The 24,282-nt window shown below is 48.8% G+C and overlaps 2 protein-coding genes and 1 pseudogene across 4 annotated transcripts in view; 1 reads left to right on the top strand and 2 right to left on the bottom strand.

Annotated features, from left to right (window-relative positions):
* Positions 1-8,289, top strand: part of ADA (adenosine deaminase) — a 30,710-nt gene extending 22,421 nt beyond the window's left edge. The window contains exons 4-13 of the mRNA XM_008591248.1: positions 1,171-1,314; positions 2,232-2,347; positions 3,643-3,770; positions 4,465-4,536; positions 4,614-4,715; positions 4,998-5,062; positions 6,648-6,777; positions 7,410-7,512; positions 7,607-7,672; positions 8,077-8,289. Coding sequence (XP_008589470.1) covers positions 1,171-1,314; positions 2,232-2,347; positions 3,643-3,770; positions 4,465-4,536; positions 4,614-4,715; positions 4,998-5,062; positions 6,648-6,777; positions 7,410-7,512; positions 7,607-7,626 — 880 coding nt within the window. The 3' untranslated portion in view covers positions 7,627-7,672; positions 8,077-8,289. The remainder of the gene's footprint in view (positions 1-1,170; positions 1,315-2,231; positions 2,348-3,642; positions 3,771-4,464; positions 4,537-4,613; positions 4,716-4,997; positions 5,063-6,647; positions 6,778-7,409; positions 7,513-7,606; positions 7,673-8,076) is intronic.
* Positions 8,290-8,796: 507 nt separating this feature from the next.
* Positions 8,797-24,282, bottom strand: part of PKIG (protein kinase (cAMP-dependent, catalytic) inhibitor gamma) — a 55,760-nt gene continuing 40,274 nt past the window's right edge. For all 3 annotated transcript variants that reach the window (XM_008591246.1, XM_008591245.1, XM_008591247.1), the window contains 2 exons: positions 14,009-14,182; positions 8,797-9,546 (listed from right to left, as the gene is read on the bottom strand). In XM_008591246.1, coding sequence (XP_008589468.1) covers positions 9,467-9,546; positions 14,009-14,156 — 228 coding nt within the window. In that variant the 5' untranslated portion in view covers positions 14,157-14,182 and the 3' untranslated portion in view covers positions 8,797-9,466. The remainder of the gene's footprint in view (positions 9,547-14,008; positions 14,183-24,282) is intronic.
* LOC103606694 lies at positions 20,417-20,903 on the bottom strand (annotated as a pseudogene).

Raw genomic sequence — 24,282 nt, 5'->3', positions numbered from 1 at the left:
ACACGTTCTGCTGATCATTCTGTCTTCACTCTTCATGGTGGAAAATTCCGTCATCATGTGATCAACACTCCCAGTGGCCCTTGCAGGTCAATTTTTGCCTTGTTTCTGGAGCCAACGCGCAGTAATAACAATTAAAATACTCTGAGCCTTTGTCTGCCCTGCTCCAAGCACTGGCCTAGGTGCGGTTTATGAAGTTTAACTCATTTGTCCTCACAATAACAAGGAATGAGGATTCAAGTCCATGACCAAGTCCCAGACGTCTCCCCCACCCCAAAGTCCCTCCGGATTTGTCCATCTATGTTTTTTTCTTTTATTTCTCTTCCCCACCAGCCTTCTGCTCATCACTCACACATATTTGGTTACTATGTCCTAGGCACCTGGGAGGTCATAGTTGTGACAAGAGAGATGAAGGGGTTCTTGCCTCAGAGATGATACTCTAGTGCAGGAGATGGAAAATCAGCTAATAAAGAACCCACATGACATATAACGTCGAGTGGTGATGAGGGCAACTTATAAAGCCCAGGGGATGGTATAGTGGCCATTTTAAGATAAGGTGGTCAGGGAAGGCTTCTCTGAGGAGCTGAGGCTTGGGCCAGGCTCTGAATGGAAGGAGGCAGGCAGTGTAGGACACACTGGGGAAGAGCAGCCAGGAGTGGGGCTGCCAACATAGAGGCCCCAAGTGGAACCATCTCGACTGTTCTTGAACAGAATGAAGGCTCTGGTGGCCTCAGAATGAGTGAGCAGGACGATGCTGGGGAGTCTGGCCACAGAGTGGGGATTTCATTCTAGGTGGTGGGAAGCCATTGGGCTCAGAGGGGAGGAACAATACACTTTGATTTACATTTTAAAAACACTGCTGTAGTAGCTGTGCAGAGAGCAGAGTCCCAGAGGCAAGCAGGGAGACAGGGAGGCCAGGTAGAGGTGATATGCTTCAAACCAGGATGCAGGGGGCAAGAATTGGCATGTGGTGTGGAATTAGAGCCGATGGAACTTGCCGAGTGTTTAGGATCTTATCCAGCAGATGCCCACCCAGAGCCTGGGGCTGGGGGAAGAGGGATTGGGGGCCAGAAGGGGGTTTAATCTGCCAAGTGTTGGGGACAGCCTCATTTGTTCCTGGAGCTCCCAAGGGACTTGGGGAAGTTTATCCTCAACCCTTTCTTTCCTTCCCAGGGGCTGCCGGGAGGCTGTCAAGAGGATCGCCTATGAGTTTGTAGAGATGAAGGCCAAGGAGGGCGTGGTGTACGTGGAGGTGCGCTACAGCCCACATCTGCTGGCCAACTCCAAAGTGGACCCCATCCCCTGGAACCAGGCTGAGTGAGTGATGGCCCTGGGAGGGGCTGTGCTGAGAGGGTGGCTGGGTGCCCAACCCTGAAACCAGACCATCAGAATCCTTGACCCAAGCAAGACTTTGGTCTTGCCCCCTGATCTGGTCCATGGCATCAGAAAGAAAGGTTTAACTGTTAGAAGAGATGTGGTTCTGCTCCTTCACTTTGCGGTTTTGTTTTTACCTTGGTGCAAAAGTATTTGGATGTGTCTTGTAACCCATAGCTCTGGACACAGGCCTGCTGGCCAGGAATGTTAACCCACGTAGCCAGTGACTCCTACGGGTCCTGCTGTGACCCTGTAAGTGAAGTGAGTCTGGCCCATTCCTACCTCCCGCCTGGACCCTCACGGATCTCTAAGTGGTATCATGAAACCACCTCGCCCCATCCTCTACCATGATTCTGAGAGTGGGAATCAGACCAGGCCGCAGCTTAGCAGTGCTCTCCATCTGGGAGTCGGGAGGGCTACATCTCACCCCCCCACACACACCCCCTGCTGGGATCTAGAAGTGCCTAGACTGCTCTAAGGAAGCTAGAAGAGGTGTACCTGGACCCTCACGGATCTCTAAGTGGTATCATGAAACCACCTCGCCCCATCCTCTACCATGATTCTGAGAGTGGGAATCAGATCAGGCCGCAGCTTAGCAGTGCTCTCCATCTGGGAGTCGGGAGGGCTACATCTCACCCCCCCCCACACACCCCCTGCTGGGATCTAGAAGTGCCTAGACTGCTCTAAGGAAGCTAGAAGAGGTGTGTTAGGGCCTGGGGTTGTCTCTGTCAGTCTTTGCTCAGAGGAAGCAGGTCAGCAGGGGCGGAGGGTCCTCCCCCAAAACCCCTCCCTCTCCTCTGTCCCAGTCCTTTAGGACTTCCCTTTGCCTCAGGCCCATGCCTACTTCTCTCTCCACACAGAGGGGACCTTACCCCAGATGAGGTGGTGGCCCTAGTGAGCCAGGGCCTGCAGGAGGGGGAGAGAGACTTCGGGGTCAAGGTTCGGTCCATCCTGTGCTGCATGCGCCACCAGCCCAGTGAGTATGATCCCGGCCCTGCTGGGGGCTGCATATCTGACCCTGGCTCCCACATCCTGGCCTGGCAGTGGGGCTGTACCTAAGTCTCCTCAGTGCCTCCACCCTGTGGCATCCCCTTGAGCCCATCAGTAGGACCTTGGGGCTTCCTGAAGTCATTGGAGGCCTCCTAGGCAGGCTCAGAACTTCTGGTGACACATTTTTCTCCCCAGGGAGACCAGGCCTTGACAGACAGCCACATGGCCTGCAGGCGGCTCAGAACCAAAGGAGCCAGCATTAGAACTGAAAAGAATTCTAAGCCGGGTTCTGATCAGCCCAAGGTCTTCCCCTGAGACCCTGTGGGCCAGGCTTTGCCCTGTCTGGGCCACAGAACCCATGACTAGGTCTGATTTCTGGGATTTCTGAGGGGTCTCCCTTGTCACTGATGCTCATCAAATCTCCAGGGCTTGAGCATCATGGTTCTGAGCCCCCCTGTGTGATCTTGGGCAAATCATGCTACCTCTCTGGGACTCAGTTACACATTTTTATAAGGAGATGATCGTGTTTATCTCATTCCTCCACCTAAGGATTAGTGAGAACCAAAGCAAAGGGTTAATGCCAACCTGTAAAGCCTACTCTGTGCGGAATGGTTTGCACGCATTTTCTCTAATCCTGCAGCAGCCTGTGACATAGAACTACTACTGCTTATTCCCATGTGACAGATAAGGAAATTGAGGCAGAGAGAGGTGAAGCTTCTGCTCCCCAGTCAAGAAGGCACAAAGCCATGATTTGAATCTAGGGCCATCTGGTTCCAAAGCCTGTGTTCATTCATTCTTTTTAAATACTTCATAATAACTGCATTGATTAAGAGTACACAATATATCAGCAATATATTTAATAATATTAGATTACATTTTAAAATGCCTCTGCTTCCTTATCTGCTAAGTGGGGGTAAGCCCACCTTGCAGGCTATTGTGGGCATCACGTGACAGAATAACCCATTCGTCATTTACTGAGCCCAGGCCCTGTCCTTGGTGCTTTACACACGCCCTCAGCAAAGCTCTGCCAAGATCCTGCGCAGTAGCTGGTGGTGTTCCCTCTCAGAAGGGAGGAAACTGAGGCACTGGGCAGAGAAACGTGCCACAGGCCATGTGGTTAGGACACGGCAGTCAGGGTCTGAAGACAAGACACTAGGCCGTCTGTCTTGGGCTTCCCTGGGTGGGGGATGGGGCAAGCAGGGGCAGGGCAGCAAGCAGGAGGCTGGAAGGTCTCTCTCTGTGGTGCTGCTGACATAGGCCCAATGGACGTCTCACCCACAGACTGGTCCCTAGAGGTGGTGGAGCTGTGTAAGAAGTACCAGCAGCTGACCGTGGTGGCCATCGACCTGGCTGGAGACGAGACCATAGAAGGAAGCAGCCTCTTTGAGGGACACGTGAAGGCCTACGAGGTGGGTCCTGTGGGATGGAGGGGAGAGAGGCCAGCACTGGGTGGGTTTGTCCACCCACAGTAGGAAGAAGTCCCACGGACTGGGGAGAGTAGGGCCTCCAGAGTTCCCCAGTGTGTCTTGATTGGGTCTGGGAGCTTGGAACTAGATATAAAGAAAATACCCCCTTGGTGTTGGGAGTCCTGTGTTTGAGCCTGCTTCTGCCAATGACTTTCTGTGTGACCTTGGGCAAGACTGTCTCTTCTCTGGGCCTGATTCTTCTATCTGGATGACTGAACTGGAGCAGACATCTCAAAGGCCCCTTCCAGACTACTAATGCACTTCCTGTGGAAGGGGCCTAGCATGGTGGTTGAGAGGGGGGACTCTGGAGTCCCACTGCCCTGTTCAGAGCTTGGTTCCACTCTTTCTGTTTGACGTTGGTCATGTTACTCAACTCTCCTGAGCTTCAGTCCCCCCCCCCATAAAATGGGTATTATAATAGTTACAAATATTAGATAATATATACAAACCATGTCATACAGTGCCTGACACATAGTAACTCTCTAATAAATGACAGCTACCATTTAGATAATGATCGGGGGCAGGGAGTGGAGCAGAGTTCTCACGTGGTGGAAGCTGACCAGCCTGGCTGTGGGGATAGCTCAAGCCTGCCCAAACTCCTCCTGGGCTGCCCATGACCCGGCTCTTCCCCTTCTAGGAGGCCCTGAAGAGCGGCATTCACCGCACCGTCCATGCCGGGGAAGCGAGCTCAGTGGAAGTAGTAAGAGAGGTGAGGAGCTGGCCGTGGGGTCCCTTCTTCCCAGCTTCCTCCTGCCCCCTCCTCAGCTCCATGCTGCTTCTCTACAGGCCGTGGATAAACTCAAGACAGAAAGGCTGGGACATGGCTACCACACCCTGGAAGACGAGGCCCTTTACAACAGGCTGCGGCAGGAAAACATGCACTTCGAGGTGAGGGGCCAGGGAGTGGGGAGCCCCCTCCTGGACAGACAGGTAGAGAGCCAGGTGGTCCCGGGAGCTGTAGGAGCTGCACGGGAGTGGGCAGTGGGCATTACAGCTGGCAGGTGGTGGAGGAAAACAAGACTGATGAGCTCATGGGACTCACCAACAAGGTGGCCAGTGCAAACAGGGCAAGAATGGCGCCACAGGAGGCAGCCCAGCCCCAGGGCGGGGGGGGGGGGCAGGGCACGAGTGTGGCCTGCGCTGTGGGGGCCACACACACTGCTCTTCCAGGTCTGCCCCTGGTCCAGCTACCTCACAGGCGCCTGGAAGCCGGAAACAGAGCACGCGGTCGTTCGGTGAGGTCTGGTCCCCTAGGGCCCGTTTGATTTTGTTCCAGGAAAGTCGAGGGTGGGAAGGAAATGCAGGGACTGGGCTCTAGCCCATGCTGGGTCTCTTAGATAGGAAATCTCTTCAATTCCTTGGGAAGTAGGCATGGCCGTCATCATCGTATAAATGAAGTCCAAAGCTCAGATGTGTTGTAACTTGACAGAGATCACCCAGCTACTACCTAGCAAAGCTGGGGCCCTACAGCTCATTCAGCTATAGTAGAATGCCTGGCTACCCTTAATGAAACTTCCCACGCTCCTAACTCTCTCAACTCTGCCTCTTGGACATCAGGAAGATGAGTGCCTCCTGCCCACATGTTCTCTGCCTGTCACCTGGCACTTGGGTCCTCTTGGCACCTCTGGGCATTTCTCTTGAGTACCATCTTGAAGCTTTCCCCTGAGGGTCTGTCCTACCCCACAGTCAAGGCCCTTCTTCTGTCCTGTGACCAAGCTCTGGAAGCGGCATCACACCTAAGGAGGGCAAAGCTGCCTTCCCATGATGCAGGATAAGGACAGCAAGAACTTGGGGTGACTGTGGTCAGGCCAGTGCCATCCTGTCTGCCAAGCTTATGAGAAGGGAAGAAGCTTGGGCTCTGACGTTCTGATGACAAGGGAATCCTGTGGCCTGCCTTGGCCATGTTGAGTGTGCAGTACCTGTGGGACATCCAAGTGGAGGTTCTTAGAGGCATGTGGGTTTATAGCCCATGGGCTGGAGAAAGTTTCAAGAGTCATCTGTACAGACATGGTGGCTGAAGGAGATGCAAAGTTCCCAGGAGATGGTGGAGCAAGAGGTCCTAGGACAGAACCCAGGACAGTGACATTTAAGGGTGAGGCAGAAGAGACAGGCAGGAGGAAAGTGTGGTGTCAGAGAAATCTAGAGAATGGCTTTCAAACACTGTCAAATTTGTCAACAGTGTCAAATTCTGCTACACAAATTAAGTCAGGTAAGATCTAGGAAAGGTCTGCTGGCTTTAACAAGCGGCATTCACCACACCGTCCATGCCGGGGAAGCGAGCTCAGTGGAAGTAGTAAGAGAGGTGAGGAGCTGGCCGTGGGGTCCCTTCTTCCAGGCTTCCTCCTGCCCCCTCCCCAGCTCCATGCTGCTTCTCTACAGGCCGTGGATAAACTCAAGACAGAAAGGCTGGGACATGGCTACCACACCCATGGTCCCAAGAAGTTTCCATGGTGTGTTGGAAAAGCCATTTGCCAGCAGGATGGAGGAATGATTGCGACAGGGTGCCGAAAACTGTCCTAGAATGTTGGCTGTGGAGGGGAAGGCAAGAGAGGATGGTAGCTGGAGGCGTAGGTTGCCCAAGCCCCCATTCTACCTGGGTCTCCTGACAGGCCCCTCTTCTGCCTCTGCCCGGCTTTAGACTAGCAGGATGGGGTTGAGTCATGAGTTGTTAGTTATGTGGCCTTGAACAAGTCACCCGAGTTCTCTGACTTTGTTTCCTCCTCTGTACAAGGATAAGATCTTTCAGGTATAAAGTTGCTGTGAGGAACGAAGGATGGTGAAAGTCAATGTGCACTGGCTGTTTCCCCCTCTCTTATCCAGGTTCAGAAAGGACCAAGCTAACTACTCACTCAACACGGACGACCCGCTCATCTTCAAGTCCACCCTAGACACTGATTACCAGATGACTAAACGGGACATGGGTTTTACCGATGAGGAGTTTAAGAGACTGGTGAGTGGGTGAGCCGTGTTGGCCTTGACTCTCAGCCCTGGGAGTGAGGCCTACAGGTCCTATCCAGGGGCTGGAACCTCTGGAGATGGGGACAGAGTTTGCCTCAATAGTCTAAGACAAGCCAAAACTTGAGTTAGACATCTACAGAGAGGACGTCTTTGTGCTGATGTCCTGACCTAGGGCCAGGTTTTTAATCCTTGGTTTAGGTCAGGTGCCCTCAAAAAATCCAGTGAAAACTGTTGACCTTCTCCCTAGAAAGGTATGCCCAGCGATGGAATTTTGCACATGCTTTTCAGGCCTTTCCTAGAACCCAGGCTGAGCCCTTGATCTTGGGGGTTACACCACCCTGAGTCAGTCCCTGCAGGGGTATCTCTCTGGCCCTGTACATCCCACAGTCTCTCAAAGTTTACTCCAACTTCCTTCTCACATCCCTGTATCATGCAATGCCACATTAAGAAAACAAAAGCTCATGGTCTCTGCTCTGGCATTTACTGCCATGTGACCTTGAACAAGTCCCTTCCTCTGAGCTTAACTGTCCATGTTCAATGAAGAGGATGGAATATCACTAGATTGCCAAGGGCTCCCTTCCTTGCTCTCTGGTTCCATGTTGTTTGCCATCCTGGCCCTTCCAGAACATCAATGCGGCAAAGTCCAGTTTCCTCCCAGAAGGTGAGAAGATGGAGCTTCTTGATCTGCTCTATAAAGCCTATGGGATACCATCTTCAGCCTCTGCAGGTATGATCCTGTCTGGATTTCTGGGCTGTCACCCTGCCCTGGTTCCAGCCTGACTTTCTGTGGGATTTCTTGCAAGATGCCCTTCCTCTCTTAGGCAGCACCAAGAATGTGTGATGACTCTCTGGTTACTGAGCCCTGGCTGATGGCAGCTTCTCACTAGGTGGGCTTATTGTCTGTATAATTGCTGTCTTAAGCGGCTGCTTAAGGAGGGAGACTTCCTAAAGCCCAGTCCTAAAGGTCTGGGCAGGTTGGGGCATCTCCGTGGCTGCCCAAAGCCAGGGCAGGGATTGAGGCCCAGGTCCTAGCTCTGTTCTGATCCTTCCTTCCAAGGTGGCCTTGGCAAGGCATTCCCAGCTCTAAGCGTCAGTCTTGCTATCCATAGAAGGGAATTCCTTTCTGGTTCTGAAGGTCTGATTTTTACAACATCCTGGGTACTGGGAATTGCCTAACTTTGTTTCTGTGACCTGACAAGCAGAGCAACACCCCTGACAATGCCATGTCCGCCTGTTGTAGCCCTCACCCTGTGGATGGGTCTAGTGACACTCTTACCTTTATTCCTTCCAGGAAGACCATGACTTCAAGAGTCAGCTACTGATCCTCTTGAAGCCCGTTTCTGTACACATATACCTTGGCAAGGCCACATCTCTCTAATTATGTGCCCTGGACAGGGACCAGGGTGCTTGGTGATGGGCATGGTTCAATCTGAAATCCTCCTCTGATGGTGACTTGTGCTGAAAAACTGGTGCTCAATAAACCAATGGCTGGTGCTGTGCAGCACATGGCGTGTGATGCTGTGGTCTTGGAGGGGCTGACTTGGGTGAGATGAAAATGGAAGGAGCCCCTGGGGTCCCCAGACTCACGCAGCCTGCTCAGTGCCAGGGCTCTGAGCCCAGTGGAGGCTGCCCATGGAAGCCAGAGCTTCCAGTGCTGTGGGCAAAGGGGCCCATAGCCTGTCCTGCCTCCAGAAGAAATGAGACATCTCTTGCAGGGTTGTCTATTTAAATACTCCCTGAACTCTTAGCCCCCTCCTACTCTAGGTTTTAAAGGGAAAACCTTCCTTTTGAGTTCTTGAAGCTGTGGGTTGGGGTGACTGAGAGGGTAAGAATTATAAGGACTCATCAAATACTGGGCCTCTCAGTGGTGCTGGCCTCTGTGGAACACAGCATCTCTATCTCATTCCATGGACACCTGGGGCAGTGATGGATCCCAGCTAATGGTGGACTTGGGGAAAACAAGGCTTAGTCACTGCTTCTGCTGTTTAAAGGACAAATAATCTCAAGCCAGTCACACAAATCATCAGCATTTATTTCCTGGGTCTTAGATATCACTTATAGTGGTAGAAAGGGCAAACAGTTGGTCAAATAGTTTTGAGCCAAAATCCCTTTCCTAAAAATGGATCTGTGAAACTCCATGAGTGAACCTCAGAGCTGCATAGATGGTCAGAGGTTAGCTTGAAATGGCTTTTAAAAATTGTGAATTGATTGTCAACTCCCCCCCCCCGCCCCACTGGAAAAAGGATTAAAATTTTTAAAAAGTTTAAAAGTGTTTTTTAAAAAAGGGATAAGAATGTCTTGACCCAGAAGGCTGAGGTTGGGGAGGAGGGGTCAGTGTGGGGACATGGTTCCTGCCCAGGCCACCCAGAAGAGGAGCATTCCTGCGTGAGCTACTCCCCCCGGCAGGTCCTGAGTCCCAGCATCAGTGAATAAATAACATCCTGTGGTTACAGTGTCTTGAAGTGCATCTGGGCACTGGGAGAAGGTGGTGGGAATGTGGAGCCTGGGGCCATGGGCAGGGCTTTCCCAGAGTAGGGGCCACAGAGGCCTCTGGGGGGACCTGTCAGTCTGACCTGGCTTGCCCGGGACACAGGGCTCAGACAAGAGGCTGCCAGGCCAGGGTTCCCATTCCGGGAGGGGACAGCAGGTCTCTCTTCTAGCCTCTTTGGACAAGGCCAGACTCAAGATGAGGTGGTCCCATCGCTGCTCTTGGGCTGGTTGCTGGCCTCCTTATCTGGGGTGCTTGCCTCCACCTGTCCTTCTGGAGAGGAGAGAAAGAGGAGTTTTTCTTGGGCGCATTAACATGAATGTGAAGCACAGAAAGGGGTCTGGAAGGGCCCAGCCAACCTGATAACAGTGGATAAGCCATGGGGAACAGGACAGGAGCTGCAGGAGGAGGGACTGTGGCCAAAGGAAACTTCAGCCTGGTCTGTAACATCTTAATTTTTGTAACAGAAATGCATGTGGTGTTACTAGTATAGTCAAAAGTCAATTAATGGCCAGGACTGTGGATGGGTGTTAAAAGCATCAGGTGAAGGGCTATTGAGGGCCGATATTTCTGTTCAGGTTAACCAGATGGAGAGGGTAAATGTTAAGTCACCAGTGTGTAACAGGTGCTCAGTGAATGGTAGTTGTTCTTATAAGGCAGTAAACGGCATTGAAGCAGACCAGCTCAGGGGAGTGGTGAGGGTGGCCAGCATCAGGGCCTGGGGTGCCAGCGGTACGTCCTGGGGTGGGGGTGTGCATGTGTGGACAGCCTGACCCAGCAGACTACTGGAAGCCTCTGCCCCCTCTCCAACGCTGCTAGAAACCTCGGAGGCATTAGGAGTGAGGGGCAGCAGCAGGCAGGAGAGGTGGAGTGATTTGCCCAGTGAGTCAGTGTGCAAGCCGGAATGCAAGCCCTGCTGTGGAAGATGGGCCTGGCAGGCCCAGCCATCCACTGGGCCCGCTGTGCAGGGTGAGGAATGCGCCTAGCCCCTCTAGTGTCAACACCCTCCTCATCAGGCAGCATGGTAATCAGGCATCTCTCCATGAGGTTCCCCACATGGGCCCCAGCATGTGGGCAAAGCTCAACCTGTGGCACAATTCTTAAACCCCAGTGACACTATGCAGTGTCACCAGATGCCTTATAAGCTCACCAAGGGCCTACATTCAAATCCAGCCCTTGCCAGACAACACCTCCCTACTTGGTCTCCGTCTTTGCATCCTTCAGGCTAAGCCCTTCATGTGACTGAGGACCACCCTGTGGTTCTGGGGTCTGAGAAACACTTTCTCATGCACTCTACACAGCAACATGGAGGTGTAATTAGGGTTGTGATACACATGAGAAAACCAAATTTCAGAGGAGTGAACTGATTTGCCCAAGATCAAGCGGTGGAGAGTGCCCTGCCCGCCGCCAAAGCTAGCATCCCTTCCATAAACTTAACTTCTTCCAGTAGGCAGCACGCTCCAGGGTTTATGAAGCCCAACATCAGCATTACCTCATTTTGCCCTTGCAGAAGTCTTAGGAAGTGGGTGGGAGTGGTCGTGAGTGGTGCAGGCAGAAATCGGACGTCTAACTCTCCTGTCTGTACTGATCTCTGTGCCTCCCTCCCCCACCTCTGAACTGCCCCCCAGGCTGCCGCCCATCCTGGGGTGGTGCTTGTAACAAAGGCTTGATCCCAGAAGGTTCTGGCCCTCTAGAAGCCTGGTCAACTAGACTACATTGCGGGCAAAATTCTACCTTGTGCTGCCCCACTTGGCCCTGAGCATCATGTCCCAGGAAGCAGAAGGTTCTCTTTAAATTCCCCACTGATCTCTGCTCTGCTATTTCCTTGCTGTGGGACCTCGGGCCAGTCATTTAATCTTTCTAAGCCTCTGCTTTCTCATCTATGAGGTGAGGATGGTGACACCTCTGCCAGGACCAGGAAGGGGTGTGGGGCCCATATGCGGTCATCTGGCACGTGGGAATGCTTCCTCTGTGCCAGCCCCGGCTCTCCCTTGGCTGGGGAGAAGGACCTGGAGCACTTTCCTCTCCAGCCAGCACCGTTCCCCATAGGATCAGCAAACGGTCCCCATGGCTGGTGGGGCACTCTTGCTTCATGCCTTGCCTGTTGTTCCGCTCATCAGCAGGCAAAGTAACAAAGCATTTGTGCTCCTGATGTCCTGACGTAAGGAACTAAGAAGACAAAGGTTTGCACACAGCACACTTGGGGAGTGCTAAACATAACCAGGGTACAGACTAGGGGAGGACAGGTGGCCAGGCCTTCAAGGCAGGCTAAGACTGTGGCTCCCTTCCCCTGCCCTGGCTGTGTGTCAGTCCTCTGGGAATCTTTAAGCAAACAGAGGCTCTGGGCCCCTATCCCAGGCCTGCTGGAGCAGAATCTCTGGGGTGCCACCTTAACTCTGCATTCCCACTGCCTTGGTGAGCCTGCTGGACTGAGCCTGGCCCACAGCCCTGCCTGTGGAAGCTAAACCACTAATGGTGGGGCCTCCTGGAAGGCTCCCCAGCCAGTACTCATGCCTGAACTGCACCATAAGTGCTTCAGTTCCTTGCAGTGAGCATTATTTGTTCTCTCATGTCCCCTTTGTAAATGTCAGTCACTCTGGCAGGCAAATGTCATGTACCTGGAGGACCCAGACGCTCTAGGAACTCTGAGTCAGACAGGCAAAACAAGTGTTAGAAGTGCCTGGGCACAAGGGCAAGCAGCCACAGCTGCTGAGGTAGAGGGAACCAGAGCCGAGGGTAAGAGTGCAGAAGCCTTGAAAGCGCCCCTGGCAGCACGCCCAGCATGACAGCTGGCCATGTTTGATCATCAGTCGGTCAGTGAACAGCCACTGACTGGACAATTCTATCATGTGCCAAATGCCACCAGGCACCGAGGGCACAAGGCACAGACCCTGTGCCGGAGAAGCTCGGTCTAGAGAGGGGCATTGTACGAAGTGGGAGTACGGAGGTGGCCAGGAGAAGAGGCACATCCCCCTGACTGAGAGAGGAGACTGTGGTCAGGGAAGGTCTCAGCAGAGCAGATGTCTGGTTCTCTGAGAGTGACGAGAAGCCAGCCAGGCAAGGGGAGGGAGGCAAGAACTGGACAGAAGCTGCACAGGGTTAAGGCCCATTGGGGGCTTTCAAGAGATAAAAGTACTTGACTCGGGCCGGGTGAGAGGATACGATGGGAGGAAGATGGGAGCTGAGGCTGCAGAAGGGAGCAGGGTGAGACCCAGGGAGGCTTATGTGCCTGGGTAAGCAGTCTGGGCCACATCACAAGGGAGGGCTGGCAGATCACTCAAAAAGGGAAGGCTTAGGGATGGGCTGGAGGGAGAGTTCCATGGGCAGGGTGCCAGGGGGCTCTCTTTTGAGGCAGTCAGATTCTCATAACTAGGCTAACTTGCTGGGTGACCCTGAGCAAGCCACCCAACTTCTCTGGGCTTCAGTTTGTCCACCTATGACATGAGAGGGCTGGGTCCACGCCCGCACAAAGTCCTCTTTGTTCTGTACTCAAAGGTCACTTCTGGCCAGTGAGGACCAAGAGCTTTAGACTGGCGCTACACAGGGAGGGACAGTGTTGCAGCCCTCCAAGGACAGCCCCAGCAGGAGACAGACACAATCTGAGGCCACAGTGTGAGAAGCAGTGTGACAGCCACAGCCTCTGTGGTGCTGTGGGAGCAGGGTGAAAAGGGCCTCAGCCAGCGCAGGGGTCAGGGAAGGCTTCCCAGAGGAAGGCCCCAGGGCTGACCTTGGACTTGAGCTGAGAGGGTCCTTTGAGAGGACAGAGAGAGAGGAGGAGGAGGAGGGGCATCCCAGACAATACTTGGGTGGCAGATGCGACACTTCCTTTAGTTATTCGTTCAGCCTGTGATTACTAAGCACCTGCTATGTGCCAGGGAAAACAGAAGGCCCCTGCTCTCCTGGAGCTCCTATTTAAATAAATGAGATCTTGTCAGAGAGTGATGAGGGTCACATGATTGGGAGAGATGATTTAGCTGCCAGGGAGGCCCCTTGGAGAGCCTGGTACCTGAGCTCGGGCCTGAGGATGAGGAGGCAGCAGCCACAGCACCAAGTGTGTGATGTGCTAGGCAGAGGAAACAGTGAGACAAAAAACCCTGAAGGTGGAAGACCTGTGCCTTGACTGAGAAACAGATCAAAGGCAGGTGTGGTTGGAGGGTGGGAGGCAAGGAGAGGGTGGCACTTAGTGAGATCAGAGCGGCAGGTGAGGCCCAGTCCCACAGCAGGATGAGTTTGGCATCACTCTGTGTGATGCCACTGGGGGATTTTCTGGCAAAAGCATGACAAGAAAGGCTGGCTCCAACAAATCCTTCTGGCTGTTATGTAGAGCAGGATGGGAGGGATGGAAGTGGGTGCAGGGGACCAAGAAAGAGACCACTGTACTCAGCCAGGTGAAAGCTAAGAGTGGCCAGAGCCGGTGGTGGCTGTGGGGACAGAGAGAAATGCAGAGACCTGGGAAGTATCTTGGAGGAGAACTGCCAGGACTTGCAGATAGACTGGAGGGTGGGGGGAAAGGGAAGAGCCCTGGATGCCTGGCCAGGGAGTCCCTGGGGCCTGAGACACTGGCACCCTCCAACTAGAGATTGGCTGGACTCTCTAGCACTGATCATGGGACAGGCCTGATTTAAATGCAGTTTCTTCTCTGAGAAGTGTGGGCAGTCTAGGATATGGAGACCAGCCTAGAGGCTGGCAGAGGGCCTCTCACATGCAGGAGTGCTATGGGCCCACTGGCTCTGACCTGCCCCCTTTAGTGCCAGCTCGCCCATGTCTCCAGCCAACTTCCTCACGCTCACGGCCTCCGAGTCTCCCTGGATGTCAGGGACTGCGTTCCGACGGCCTGTCCGGTCACAAGAGATGAAGTCCGAGTAGGAGGATTCGACCTCCATCACGCCTGTTGCATCGCTCCTCAGGCCTGTGGGGACAGGGGGCAGGAGGGCACAGGTAAGTCCAGATGCATCTTGCAGAGAAGACTTAGCTCCAGTTCTCCAGCACTGATGTCTTCTGACAAAATGACAGATACTGCCTTTTTTATTGAAGATAAAGCAGAAAGCACAGAAAAATACAATGAACAAAATAAGTCACCCATAATTCCACCCAAACAACACCATCAACATTTTAAAGAACGTGTGCTCAGTCTTTTCTCTAAGTAAAGACAGTGATAAACATTTAGACATTTATCAACAGCACGTGCCAGGCAATGGCTAAATGCCGCAGACGCAACAATGAACGAGTCAGCTGTGGACCCTGCTCTCACACAGCTTACAGTCCACTGGAGACAGCATAAAATTATGTAGCACCCACGTCATGACCACAGGGCTTCAAGGGAGAATGCAGGGAGTTGGAGTGACCACCAGGACCTAACCAATGCTGGGGGTCAGGAAGTGGCATTTTAGCTGAGATCTGAGGATGAATAGATTTATCTAGACGAAGAGTGAGGGGAAGAGCATTACCAAGAGGGGAACAGCACGTGTGAGGGTTCTGAGGAGAGAAGGCATGGTGGGATGGAAGAACAGAAAGAGCCAGCAGGCTGGAGTATGGTGGGAGAGGGGCAGGGACACCAAGGATGCCGCTGAGGTGGCAGGAGCCAGATCACATCTGTTACTTGGTCCCTGAGGGGCTTTAGGCCAGATCAAGAATGATCAGCTGTGCATTTTCAAAGATGACTCTGGTGTCCAGGTGGAGCAGGGCCTGGAAGGGGACAAATTAGGAGGGTCCTGCAGAAGTTCAGGTGCAAGAAGATGATGGGTGGTGGTGGTGGTAAGACAAATTCTAGATGTAATTTGGAGAACAAATCAACAAGACTTAGTGTTTGGCTGATGGGAAATTTAGGCTTCTGACATGAGTAAGTAGGAGGACGGAAGTGTGGAACAAGGAATAACAGAGGAGGAATGTTTTAGGGAGTGGAGGTGGGGTGGAAAATAAGAGTTCTATTTGGCCATGTCAACTTTAAGATGCCAAGTGGGGAGACAGAGTAGGTACATGGAGCTAGGAGGCTGGAGCTCAGAAGAGAGATGGGGAAAGGGACGGGAGGAAAGATATGAAATTAGGAATTATCATTACAGAGATGGTGGTTAACAGCCCTGGTGGTTGATAAAATGAGGGTGTTTCAAGAAGTTCATGGAAGGGCCGGCCCGGTGGCGCACTGCTACAGTGCGCTGCTTGGGAGCGTGGTGGCGCTCCCGCCGAGGGTTCAGATCCCATTTACAGACCAGTTCCCGCTCACTGGCTGAGCGAGGTGTGGGAGCAACACCGAGGGTTGCGATCCCGTTGCTGGTCCCGGTCCGGTACGGGCGCGACACTGAGGGTTGCGATCCGTTGCCAGACACGAAAAAAGACAAAATGGAAAAAAAAAAAAAAAGAAGTTCATGGAAAAATACAAAAGATACAAATCTTTCCATGAACTTTTTAAAGTACCCTCAAACAGCCTAGAGAGAGAAGAGAGCACATATATAAAGAAGAGTCATATACCTTTAAAAATTATTTTGGGATCATACTATCCACTGTATTTTATAGCCTACTCTTCGGAACATTTTAGAACATGTCATTAAGGTTCCCTCTACATGATTTTTGTATCTGCATACTTGGATATACCATGATTTATTTGATCAGTCCCCTAGAAATAAACATGGAGGTACTTTCCAATTTTCTACCACTACAGACAGCACTACATCTTTATGTAAATCTTTGTGCCCAGTCCTAATTATTTTCTTATAATATATTCCCAGAAGTAGAATTGCAGGGCTAAAGGGAAGGGTGAAATATTTTTTAGGCTTTTGACACATTTCCAAGTTGTTTTCCCCAATGGCACAGTGGTAATTATAATGACAAAAAACTGGGAGAAAAAGCTTATCAATTCAGTACTTTTTCTATTTATATTCCCGCCAGTAGCACACGAGATTGTCCGCTTGCCAACTAGAGGTACTGCTATTATATTAATAAAATGTTAATCAGCTCAGGGGATATTAGTACCTCTCATTGAGCACTTATGATATTCTGAAGGAAACTGAATCATAGTCACTGCATGAACTCTACCTGGCAGACCCTGAGTTAGGCAATGGGAGGGGTGGTCTAAGCACTGGCGTGACTTTAGGAGTTTACAGTCCAGTGGGGTGGGCCTAACAAATTCCACTTCTATACACACACAGGCAAATGCCCAATGCTCTATGTGGTGTTAAGATGTTTACTGCACATGGTCGGTAATAACAACCTGTAGGAAACCACCCACATGTCCATCAGGAAGTTAGGCATTACATGAATTATGAAGTATTCATAAAAAAGAAATGTGCCAGATGGATCTGTACTGACCTAGCAAGATGTCTGAGACAAACTGTTAATTAAAAAACGAAGGCTGCAAAACAGCACCTAAAATAAAACCCAGTTTCTGTGGGGAAAGATAGCAGACACATAAAAAAAATATCTGGAAAAACATGTAACAACCTTATAAACTGTGGTTCTTTGTGATTAAGGGGAATTTTCATTTTCTAAGTCTACATCTTTGTAATGGTTGAAGGTTTTATAACCCAAGTTATCATGTAATGCTTTTAGAAGGTAACTGACATTGGCAGGAAGTGCCTGGAAAGCACCCAGGGTGGGGCTCAGTCGGTAAGAGCTGCCAGGAGTGTGTGCACGCACGCACTTGCGCATGTGTGTGAAAGGAGGGGCTGACCAGTATGGAGCGCTAAGCTCACAATCCCCACAACACCTAGCTCAGAAGAGACACCTACAGAATGGATTAGGGGCACTCAAAGATCAGACAGTTGAGACAGGGAGGTGTCCTGTAGAAGAAAAGAATGAGACATGTGACCTTAAATACAAACTCTGCCATCAGACCTTGAGCAAGACCTCGCCCCTCTCTGGGTCTCCATTTCTCCATCTGTAAAATAAAGGTGGGGCCAGAGTTCTAAGGCAATTCCCCACAGCTCCGGCAGATGGCACGCCCCGCTTATGTTTCTTAGCAGCCTTGAGAGAAGTTGCCTTTGTCATGCTCTGGCTCCCCCTCAGCTAAATGAATTCCCAGAAGTTCCAGAGGTGGTTCCTTCTGCAGGTCACAGAGTTTCACTCCTGCCCTTTCCCTCTGGGAAAACTGCTCAAAGCTTCAGAACAAGGGAATGGCCTGCTGCAATAGTAATAACAGTAATAGCAAGAGAATAAAAATTATGACAATTCTAATGATAATATTAAAGGTAACACTTAATATTATGTTACGTGCTTATATGTTTTACATAAATCACTTACCTAATGGCCACAACAGCCCTCTGACATAAATGAGATAAATTTATAACCATGACTCAGAAAGGTCTCAGGCTCCTAGGCCCAGGCTCATCCTCCATATTATACCTGCTGCCTATGGGAAAGGACAGAGACCCTGAGCAGGCCACACCACCTCCCAAAGCCTTGGTTTCCTCAGCTCTTTTCCTCCAGTTGGAATGTGACCTCCACGAGGGATTTTTGTCTGGATTTTCATCATGCCAGACTGAAAGGGCTCATTCTGGCAGCTGAGCCAACATGTTCAACTACTTCATTCCCTGATTCTCACAGCACCTGGTAAAGAGTAGGTGGCTCCATAAATACTCACTGAACTAAATTTGTATCTATCTAACTATGTATTTAACTCCTCTCTCTGCCTATCTAACTACCTATCTGTGGAGATGATAAAGCAATTCCTTCTTGGGACTCCATCCACTGCAGAGTGCTGTGCTGGTTGGTGTTCTTGTCTGGTATCTCTAGGATCTGATACCATGGGATGGAGTTACAGGCTCCATCTAAAAGGCCAGCTTCACTGCTAGGACAGACTCCTTGGGGCTTTGACCTCCATCTTGTTCTGTCTAACCTTACAAGCTGCCCAATGCAGGAAGCCAGGTCTTTCCTGGCAGTGAGAGAGACTTGTGCCAAGCCAAAGCCCAATCCTGGAAGACATCAAATGAGCCAACAAGCTCTAGCCACCATATCCCCATTCCCTCAGGAAACAGCGATTCCATAGATGGGTCTAGGGAGCTCTTTGATTCGAAGCACAAACATAATATCATTTCTTCTACATTTGTATTCCCCTTTGCTCACCCTCTGCTCTTTAAAGTGAAGAGCAAATGGGGAAATAAAAGAAGGAATCCTCAGAAAATGGTCATTTTCTCAGACCCTGTTAATGAGAGTGTAAAATGCTAGGACATCCCTGGGGAATGACTTGACAATATGTACCAAGAAACATCAACTTTTTTCATATCCTTGAACCACTAAGTAAGTTTATAATAATTTATTCTAAGAAAATATTCCAAGTTGTGCAAGAAGATAAATGTATAAATCACAGTGTTATTTATAATAGCCAAAAACTGAAGACATGAAAATGAGCTCCTAAATGGACATGTTAAATGTCCTAAATGGATAATAGAGAAAAACACACTTATATCCAAATGAAATACATTCGGGCATTAAAATAATGTCTGTAAATATTTTTAAAGACATGGAAAAATGTTCACAAATATTATTAAATGAAAAAGAATCTCAATGATATAATCACATGTATTAATATTTAATTATGAGTAACCGAAAAAATCCTTTATATTTTCTAAAGTTTTTACAGTGAAAGCATTCACTTTATTTTAAAATTACTTGATTTTTGAATAAGTGTGCATGTGGTATAAAATTCAAAAGGTTCAGCAGGAAAGAGATAAGAGCTCAATCTCCTTCCCACCTTATCCCCCACACCCTTTCTTGTGGCTTTCCAGAGACAGTCTATGCAAAATACATATTCCCTCTCTCTCTCCCCCTTCCATTCCTTTTTCCTTTATTTAAAACAAAATTTTTTTTTTTCCATCTTACTGTTTTATTTAAGAATATATCTTCGAAACAATTCCAGATCATCCGGAAGCCACCATAGCACTGATTTGATCAAAACACTGGAAACAAACCCAAAGTCCTTATAGAGCTAAACTGGTCCTTTTATTGACTGCATGATATTCTCACTGCTGTAGACTGATTTAATTACTTCCCTACTGATGACCTTTGGTGCTGTTTCCATAAAAGTAGAATTGCCACATCAAAGAATCAGTGTATTTTTTTATTGTAATAGGTATTGCCAGATTTTCTTCCACAGAGGTTATTTCATTTTGTGCTGCTACAATAAAATACCTGAGACTAGGTAATTTATAAAGAACAGAAATTTATTTCACACAGTTCTGGAGGCCGGCAAGTCCAAGATCAAAGTGCCAGTGTCTGGTGAGGCCTACTCTCTGCTTCCAAGATGGAGCCTCCAATAGCTGTGTCCTCACAGGGTAGAGGCATAAAAGGGTAAACTCCCTCCATCAAGCCCTTTTATAAAGGCTGCTAGTCCCATTCACAAGGGAGGAGCCCTCAAGGCCTAATCACCTCTTAAATGCCTTACCTTTTAATGCCACCGCATTGGCAACACCAGAATTTTGGGGGGGAGACACATTCAAACCATAGCAATTTCCATCAGGCATATATGACGGGCACTTTGTTTTACCACCTTCTTATCAACACTATTTGTTTCTAATCTGAAAGGTGAAAACCGCATCTGGTTTGGCTTGTGTTGCTCCTATGAGTGAAGCTGAGCATCTTTCCATGTGCATTTCCTTTTCTGTGTACTGTTTCTTCAAATCGTTTTGTCCATTTTTCTAAGGGATTTTAGGTCCTTTTCTTATTGATTTGTGGGAAGTTCTTAATATATTAAGGCAAGTAGTCTTTTGCCTTAAGAGAAGCTACAAGTAAGTTACAAATAATTTTTTTTTTTTTTTAACTTATCCGTCATTTGTATTTTTGGCATTTCTTTCCCCACACGCATTTTTATATTCATGTTGTCAAATTGATCCATATTTTATTTTATAATTTCTGGGGTTTGGAACATAATTAGGAATGTCTTCCCCATTCTGAGATTAGTAATAAATTCTCTCTTGCTTATTTCTAATGGTTTTATTTTTGATTTTTTTTTTTTTAGAACATCTTAAAGTTTTAGTCCTTTACAGGTTACCTAAACCACTTTTGATTAAGAAAACTGTAGAAAGTCAGTAACTGCCACAAGTGAATGCCAGGCAGTGGCACGTGTCAATTTTCCACAGAGTCCTGCTTTGTGGGGTGTCTGAATGCACTGCTTGGGGTCTCTGCTCACACTTGTTGGGATTAATTGCAGCAGATTTTAGTCCACAGGTCGCTTTTCTCCATATTTCTTTGTAAACTCTTTAGCATTCTTACAGAATTTTTTACTGTCCTTAGAGTATTTTTCAGCTAGGTCAGCCTGAACGGGGTGCTCGCGCTGGGGGGTCATTGGATTACTTGGTCAGTTTTGTTTGCTGGTGTCCACTTTTCAGCACTAATTACTGGCAGACAGACCTGCCCCTTTTCATCAATGTTTGGATGATAGATCTTTGTTTTAAATGTGATCTTGGGTGGTTTGAATGGGTACTCTGCTGGAAGTGATTTCGATTCTGAAGTCCCCCTTATCATATGGAGGGTTGTCAGGAACAATAAGCCCTTACCAAGTCAATAAATTGGCTTCATCAATCTGGATGTTACGGAAGTTTTTCATTCCACATTTGCAGATTTCTTCAAGCTCCTTTGTCAGCCTCCTGCTGGCCGCCACCTTGGATCTGGTGCTGCTGCGTTCCCCTCTAATGCTTTTATTGCTTCAATTTTCATTTAAAATTGTCTGATTATCTGCTGGTATGAGTTAAAGATCCACCTTAATTAATTTTTTCCACTTATCTCAAAATCATTTATGGAATAATCTGACATTTCCTCATTGATTTGAAAAGCTGCCATTATTGTCTACAAAAATGTGTATTGGGGTCTGTTTCTCAACCTTTTAGTCTCTTCAACTGATTTATTATGTACCAGTATCACGTTTTATATTACTTTAGCTTTAATTTTTAAAAATTTTTATTGAATCATAATTGATTATACATATTTTCGGGGTTTAACGTTGACATATGCTGATCAAATCAATATTACTAGTATACATATTGTTACAAACTGTACTTATTCTTTATGCCACTTGTCCAATCTCTCTCCATCCTCCTCTCCCTCCCCCCAACCCCCTCTAATTACCCTAGATTTCTTCTCTCCTTCTGAAAGAATAATGGTTACTTTGTTGATTTGTTGCCTAGATGATCTGTCCAATGCTGAGAGGTGTGATCAGGTCCCCCAATATTATCATAGAGCAGATGCTTCTTCTGTCACTCTGAAATGGGCTTTGTGGAGAGAGACATCCTCTTCTTTTCTTTATCTCTGCTGGTGACTCTCCTTGTGTCAATGCACTCCAGTGGCTGGTGGACCATCAGCATGGTGGTTGTGGCATCTAGCTGCCATGGTTATTGTGGTGGCTGAGCTGGGCCACCCACATGGAGTTGATGTTTTTGGCACACTCCTTGGTGCTGGTGGTGTGCCTGATTGTGGGCAGGGGCGTCTGATCCCTGGATCCATGCCTCAGGTCCCTGGGTGGACTGAGGCACTGGATGTGTGGCTGAGCCAGAACTAATTTTTTTGTCCTTTGCTTACTTCTAAAATGGGAGAACTTCCTGTGGGGACCAGCACTTGAGCTGTGTGGTTAGCTAAATTTCTGCTTTGCTGCTGATTCCCTAGGGAAGGCTTTTTATGCAGCTCAGGTTTTAATGGTTGACTTTATAGGTACTTCCAGCTCTCCAGAGACCCAGTGCACCTGGGCTGTGTAGAAACGTTGAGCTAGGCCTGAGTCTTTTCATCGAACTGCACCCCATGCAATTCTGATTTCCAGACCAGTCTCCTCTGAGTGGTCCTTTGCTGACTGGAGTGCCAGTCAGCTGTCCTTGCTGTGCCCCAGTGATCCCCACGTCTCCCCTGCTACCAGTGCTGCAAACACTTTCCATGGGACGGGCCATGTGCTGGTTCCTTGCAATGACTCACTGGCCTCTGAGTGGCTTTTTTTTCAGTTGTTGTGGCTCCTTGCTCCTGTGTGGGTCCACGGGAACCCTATCAGTGGTCTTGCTGGCCTGGGGGCCACCAAGGCCCTCTTCTCCCCTGCCGCTTCCATGCAATTTCATCCGAAGGGCACAGCTGTGGCTTTTGCCAGCTCCTGCTCTGTGCGCTCAGCAGCTCTAGCCTTAAAGTAGCCGCAACAGGAAATGGTCAAAAATGGTTTTTTCTTTCTCTCATCATGGCTTTTCCCGCCTTCATATACTCCATAGCTCTCTCCTCCTCTTCCCCTGAGCTCCAGCTTTTTTATAGTTGTAAATTGGTTGATTTGTGGGAGTGATGCTGGGGACTGTCTATTCTGCCATCTTGACTGGAAGCCTAGCTTTAAATTTTTAAAAAAATATTTGTAGGCTACCTTCCCTCTCATAACTCAAATCTTTTTTTTTTCTTTAGAATTTTTCTGGCTGTTTTTACTAGTTTACATTTCCTTATGAACTTAATAGTCATTTTAATTTTTCTCAAAACTCTCATAGTATTTTTATTGGAATTGCATTAAATGTGTACAATACTATATGGCACATGAATACAGAATGTATGCAGAAGTGACATCTTTATGATATTGAGTCTTCTTTCTTTTATAATTCCCCTCCCATGAAGTCAGGCACCCAGTCTTCTCCTTTGTTCCCCAACATATCCCAAAAAGCTAGTCCAGTGCCTGGCACATGGTGGGTGCTTGATTTATACTTACTGAGTGAATAATAAATTACTGCAGCAGTACTACTTCTGAGATGCAAGGCTAAGTGCCTTCCATCATTCTCTCATATAACTCTCAACACACCCTGTGAGTAGGTACCATTCTAATTCCTATTTTAGAAACGAGGAAACTGAGGCTTAGGGGGTGAAGTAACTTCCTTCAACCTCTCAGAAGGCTCGTTCTCATTTTCCTAGTCCAACACCTTGACTACCTGTATGCCCTTTAACTCTATCCATTTACTCTCTTCTTATGTGTTTCTTCTCATTGTTCTATACAAATCATCTCTCTCATCGCCATCCATTCATTTGATGTGGATTCTCTCATTGCTGAGCTGCAGACAACTAGGTGAATCCACCAAGAGGATATAAACAGAATTATGCTCCACCTTCTCCAGAACTCTCTCCCATTCATTCTTTCTCTTAGTCAAGAGTCACCTCCACAGTCAGTTGCCCAAGTCGAAAACCAGTTACCCTAAACCCATGCCTCACCTCATCTTCCTCTCTGTAAGGAGGCATCCTGCAGCATAAGGCTCAATCACTCTGGTTCAATCACTTTCTCTAAAATATTTCAGGTCCATATGCCCATTTCTCCACACAGTCATGGACTTAGTTAGGCCTCATCATCTCTTTCTGGTCTATTACATTCTTCTCCTAACCAGTTTTCCTGTCCCACCTTATCCTCCCCAATTCATCCTCAAGCCCTCCATCCTCTGTAAGCAAGAGGGCCATTCTCAAACATCAGTCAGCTCATACTCATGCCCTGCTCAGAAATGTTCAGTCATTGAAAAGAATAAGGCAGATCCATTTATGTATATTGACATGGAAGCAACGTTCTCAATAAATGATTACTAATAAGTCCTAACACATAGGTCTATAGAGTCTCTTCTCTCCTGAGTTCTGGGTCTTTACTTCTAATAGCCTATTAATTATGTCCAGCAGGGGGACAGCTTTGATTCATTCAGGACTACCAAAGCACGTCCTCAGGAAATATTTGTTCATGAAATATTTGTTAATGAAAAGTTGTTGTAGAATCAAACTAAAAGGGACCCCAGAACTCACCTAGACAAGACTCTCATTAACAGTAGGAGAAACTTAGGCTTGAAAATGGAAAATGACTTGCCCAGGGTTCTTGAATCTAGGGGTTTGATGGAGTTTGGATGTGCTGTCACCTCCAAAACTCATGTGGAAATCTGATCCCCAATGTGGCAGTGTTGGAAACTGATTGAGTCATGGGGATGGCTCCCTCATGAACGGATTAATGCTCTTCCTGGGGGAGGAGGGGAGATTAATGAGTGAGTTCTCGCTCTATTAGTTCCCGTGAGAGCTGGTTGTTTAAAAAGACCCTGGCACCTCCTCTCTCCT

Source organism: Galeopterus variegatus, unplaced genomic scaffold (assembly GCF_000696425.1).
Source record: "Galeopterus variegatus unplaced genomic scaffold, G_variegatus-3.0.2 Scaffold6784, whole genome shotgun sequence".
Classification (NCBI taxonomy): domain Eukaryota; kingdom Metazoa; phylum Chordata; class Mammalia; order Dermoptera; family Cynocephalidae; genus Galeopterus; species Galeopterus variegatus.
The sequence above is the reverse complement of the archived record's forward strand: the minus strand, read 5'-3'. Positions and strand labels throughout refer to the sequence as shown.